This window comes from Choloepus didactylus (genome assembly GCF_015220235.1).
Source record: "Choloepus didactylus isolate mChoDid1 chromosome 11 unlocalized genomic scaffold, mChoDid1.pri SUPER_11_unloc10, whole genome shotgun sequence".
Classification (NCBI taxonomy): domain Eukaryota; kingdom Metazoa; phylum Chordata; class Mammalia; order Pilosa; family Megalonychidae; genus Choloepus; species Choloepus didactylus.
In genome coordinates this window covers 87,191-92,659 of record NW_023637578.1, presented here as the reverse complement: position 1 = coordinate 92,659, position 5,469 = coordinate 87,191, and the positions used below count along the sequence as shown (strand labels likewise).

At 31.9% G+C, this 5,469-nt stretch overlaps 1 protein-coding gene across 1 annotated transcript; it reads left to right on the top strand.

Moving 5' to 3' along the window:
* The first annotated feature begins 1,350 nt into the window (after positions 1–1,350).
* Positions 1,351–2,286, top strand: LOC119524493 (olfactory receptor 14C36-like). Its single transcript, XM_037823196.1, has one exon. The coding sequence runs from the start codon at positions 1,351–1,353 to the stop codon at positions 2,284–2,286; it is 936 nt and encodes a 311-aa protein (XP_037679124.1).
* Positions 2,287–5,469: the final 3,183 nt, after the last annotated feature.

Sequence of the window (5,469 nt, the reverse complement as noted above, 5' to 3'; positions counted from 1 at the left end):
AGTATTTATTTATATTCAAGGATTACATGGGGAAGCAGAAAATCTTATGGCAGTTAATGGGAGACATTGGCATCAGTGAAAGAGGAGAAGGACTCTAGGTAAGTTTGTGAGTTAGCCTTAGATATGAATGATTCTCTTCATATTAAGATAGCAGATATGGAGAAAAAAAATAAGTGAATATACATAAAAACTATTTATATTGAAATTCTTTATTAGTACAAATCTCTTAAAATAGTTTAAATGGACAAAAGCAGAATGCTGATATTGGGAAGAGACTGGGGTAGATAATAATACTCAATATGTAGGAAAAACTTTTTGGCTCTGCATCATTGAGATTTAAATCAACCCAAAATTTGGGGTCTCCTGGATCATGCTGTAGTCAGAAGGTTAGAATGTAGCCATGCTTGTGATTGTTCAGCCTAAATAAAGAATGTAAATTGTTGTCCTCCAAAGAAGTGAAGCTCTGAATGATTAGGAGTTCTGGTGGAGGAAATGCATAATATGGTGTTATGCTATATGAGCAATCATTTCTTCGAAGGCATGCTCTTCAATATACATTTTCATTGTTAGTTAAGTGTCCTTGACCTTTCAGTGACCTACTCTTTTATTTTTAAAATGGAATACTTCACTTCCCATTTTGCAGAGTTTCAATGAGAATTACAGTACATAATATACAAATCAAGTAAACTGCATAGGACATTTTGGATAAATAAAAGCTAGTGTTAATATAATTCATGTGTTTGATTATTGTATCTAGGCTATGGAATAAACAAGAGAGTCAGAAAGAATCTAACAAACTATTAAAAATTACAAGAGGTGTGGAAGACTCAAATATAAAAATAGTATCAAAAGTCACAGTGGTAGAAGTTGAAATAAAAATAATTTTCCTCTTGGTAGGCAGAGAATGGATTACAATTGATAGTGTAATTTTCAGAGGTCCAGAAAATCAGCCTGTTATCTCCAGTCACATTCTACTTGGTATTAACATTTATAGAATATTACTAATACATCAGAGACACATACAAATTACCTATATTAAATCAATTTATCTTCCAGGCCTCCAGTGTGTCCATTTTATATGGTAAGTGATATGTTAAGTTTATTTGGTAAGTGAAATAATATTTGCAAACATAGGCACCAGCTCTTAAAGATTATTTTCATGCAACCCGTATCCTGGAAGTGATTTACACAACCCTGGAAACATGATGTGATATCTTGCTATACAATACAAATAAGAGAGAATGAAATTGGATAATTGTGAGTCAATAAATGTAGTTTGGCTAATTTCTCCAACATATTTTCTAGAGATTACTTGTCTGCCTCTTCAGGACCAAGGTGAATTGCCCAAAGATGCTCAACTCTACCATGGTGACTGAATTTTTGCTTACAAGATTTTCTGATGTGTGGGAGCGCAGAGCCTTGCACACCATGCTATTTCTATTGACATACTTGGCAACCCTGATGGGAAACCTTCTCATTGTCACAGTCACCACACTTGACCATAGTCTTCATACCCCCATGTATTTCTTTCTTAGGAATCTGTCTGTCTTGGACATGTGCTATATTTCTGTTATAATACCCAAGGCATGTGTCATCTTCCTGCTTGACAGCAGGGTGATCTCCATTGCAGGATGTGCAGCTCAGGTCTTCTTTGTGATTTTCCTTGTTTACACAGAGCTGCTGTTCCTCAGCATCATGGCCCATGACCGCTATGTGGCCATCTGCCAGCCCCTCCAGTACCCTATGATCATGAACTATCAGGTCTGTGTCCAGATGACCCTGGTGGCAGTACTCAGTGGTGTGGTCTACTCCGGATTCCACACTGGAAACACATTCCAGCTGTCCTTCTGTCAGTCCAACATGGTCCATCAGTTCTGCTGTGACATCTCTCCACTACTGAATCTCTCCTGCTCTGACACCTTAAGCAATGAAATTTCAGTTTTTATCTCTGCAGTGGTGACTCTTGTTGGCTCTTTTGCAATTATTACCAGGTCTTATGTTCACATATTTTCTACTGTGCTCAAGTTTCCAATGAGGAGAGAGCAAGGAAAGGCCTTTTCCACCTGTGTCCCCCACATTCTTGTGGTGACTGCCTTTGTCAGCTCAATTGCTGCTATATATATGAAGCCAACCTCCCATTCACCCACAATTCATGATATGATCACTTCTGTGTTCTATTCTATAGTCCCTCCTTTGTTGAATCCTATGATCTACAGTCCTAGAAACAAACAGATTAAGGAAGCTGTAAGGAGAATTACTAGGAGAAAGCTTTGTTCAGGAAAATGACAGAGTAAACATTTCAACCTGTTCCATTTTTACTATGTCATCAAAATATGATTCAAAATTAAAATTCTTTCCCATTTCCCCTTTGGGTGACCTAACTTGATTTCTAAGTAACCTTCCATTGATTATGTGCCAGGTGAGAAATGACACATATATTTTATTTTATTTCCACTACCCAAAATTCACATTCCCTTGATGACTGAAATAGCACTGGTAAACAGTTGTATATTTGCTAAATATTTCTCTTTTCAATTATTCTCCATTAAAAAATTTAGTCCAAAAATTGTTACATTCTATGTGAAATTTTCCTGATCTCCTTTTGCAATTAGAGAGTGAATCACTTTTTGTCATATATTTAAAATATATCCAAAAATGAATACAAGAATATCTAAAAACTGTCTATAAATTAACACTAAGATATGAATTATGTTATTAATAAAAAAGAAGCATCTGAGGACTCTGTGGTTGGTCAGGGAGATCAAGGATAACTTACCTTGTGTTTTTATAATGTGGAAGAATTAATTTTAAATAATAATATTTTAATTGAAAGCAAATATTAATATTTATGAAATGTAAGCCAGTGACATGTTGATAAAGTTTAGGACTGATGTATTATGTATTATGATGTATTATGTATTATTCTGGAAGGTAATAAACTCTCCATGCCATGAAACCAAAAATAGTTGTGTTTTCTTTCTATTTCCATGTATGTTGCATCTGAGGCATCTTTTCAATATATTTAAAATTGTGGAACTGTGTTTTTAAGTAGAGTTTTGAATAGGTGACTTACGTATCAAGGCCCATATCCCAATAGTAACACTTGAAGCAGGCAAATGCTCTCTAGTGGTTGACAAAATAGTTTGCAATACCGAATAGCTTCCCAGGTATAAGCAATCTTGCTGAGAAATTAGCTAATATATCACAGATTTGCTTTCTAGATATGTTAATTGGAGTAATTATTGTTACTCATTGCAAATAGCACTAACACTTCTGTTAATTCTGATTGTTATTATCACAGGGTACTGATGATAGTTAACTGATCATATGTAATACATTGCAAACTATTATTTTCTTGCAACCTTTTTAATGAATTATATAACATTTTCAATAAACTAATACTTCTTTACCTCATATATGACTATACATTTACACATTTTTATATTTGTAAATGTAGAAAAGCTTTATTCTGTTAGCAACGTATAAATGATGTTATTTAATATAATGGCAACACAATACATTTACATAGTTTCCTACATTTTTCCCTCTCATATTGATTGATATTTTATTGTGCACAATAAAATTTGGATACCATTTTTCCAGTAAAAATAGCCATCTTTAAACTTTATAAAGCTCATTTTGAAATATTCAGTCAAATAAGATGTCATAGTGTTTTCATGGGTACAATAATGAAGAATCACAATATATACAACAAAATTAAGAGAACTAAAAAGAGAAAAGGGAAATAAAACTATTGTAATTAAACATCTTAATATTTAACTCAAATTTAACTGACAGAACAAATGGATAAAAATAAGAAGAGGCACAAAAAAAGAAAAACATGAGCAAACAATTTGCCAAAAAGAAAAAGAAAACTAATTGTGATTTCTGGCACACTATATCCCAAAACTGCATATTATACAGTCTTTGCAAATACACATTGGACATTTGTACATAGACCATATAGTAGGCCATAAGGAAAATAGTTACAAAGTTCAAAAAACTGGAACAAAAAAGAACATTATCTTTTATCTCAGGAATCACTGAAGAAAAGGAGAGGTATCAATACCTCCAATTAAATTGTTCATATATCTATTTTTCCTAACAGTTTCTCTTTGTATATTTTATAACTCTGTTATTTCATGCATAAAATTTTGTGATGTTTTTAAATGTCATCTTAATGAATTGACCTCTTCATCATTCTGAAATTACCTTTTTTTCACTCTGATAATATTTTCCTCTGGTCTATGTTATCCTGATAAAAATTAAAAAAAATTATCCACCCCAGTTTTCTTTCAATTAGTGTTAATGTTTCATATATTTATATCTTTCCTTTTAGTATATAAGTTTATAATTAAAACTGTATTTTTGAAGGCTTCATAGAGTTGGTCTTATTTTTCAATTCTGTCAGTGAATCTCTTTCTTTTAATTGTGGTGTATGGACTATTTGCATTAATCATAATTATCTCTAGTTTAGGTTTGATAATACCATGTTGCCCTTTTCTTATCTTTTAACCTAAACTGTGCCTCATTCATTTATGCTACATTTTTGGGTTTTGTTTGAATTAAGTATATTTTACCTTCCCTATTCCCTTTTTAGTTATAATTATTTGTTTTCTAATATTGGTTGCTGCTTTTAGATTTACTGTATAATCTTTAACTCATCTACATTTACCTTCTTTTAATATTGTAACATGTTACATGTAGTATAATAATCTTAGAATAATATATTTTCATTTGTCCTCTCATGGCTTTTGGACTACTTTCAACATTCATTTCACTTTGAGATATGTGATGAACTCCACAATACATTGATATCATTTCTGTTTAAAGTCAATTATCTCTTATAGTATTTTTAATTATAACAAATGTAACATATATTTAGACACATAGTTACCATTTCTGATACTCTCAGTTCCTTTGTATGGATCCATATTTTAGATACATATTATTATTGTTCTTCTAGAAAGACTTCCTTTTACATTTTAGTGTAATAAATTTTCTGCTGCTGATGAATTCTTTCATTTGTAACATCTGTAGAAGTCTGTATTTTGTATTCTTTTTTTTAATTCAGTTTTATTGAGATATATTCATATACCATACAATCATCCATGGTGTACAATCAGCTGTTCACAGTACCATCATATAGTTGTGCATTCATCACCCCAATCTATTTATATATATATATATATTTTTTTTTTACTGAGATTGTTCAGATACCATACAATTATCCAAAGATCCAAAGTGTACAATCAATTGCCCATAGTACCACCATACAGCTGTGCATCCTTCAACACAATTATGTTTTTTCAATATTTAGAACATGTTTACTAGTCCAGAAAAGAAATAAAGACAACAAAAGAAAACTTCAATCCTCCCATACTCCTAACCATGCCCCGCTCCATTATTGATTCATAGATTTGGTATAGTACATTTCTTACTGTTGATAAAAGAATGTTAAAATACTAC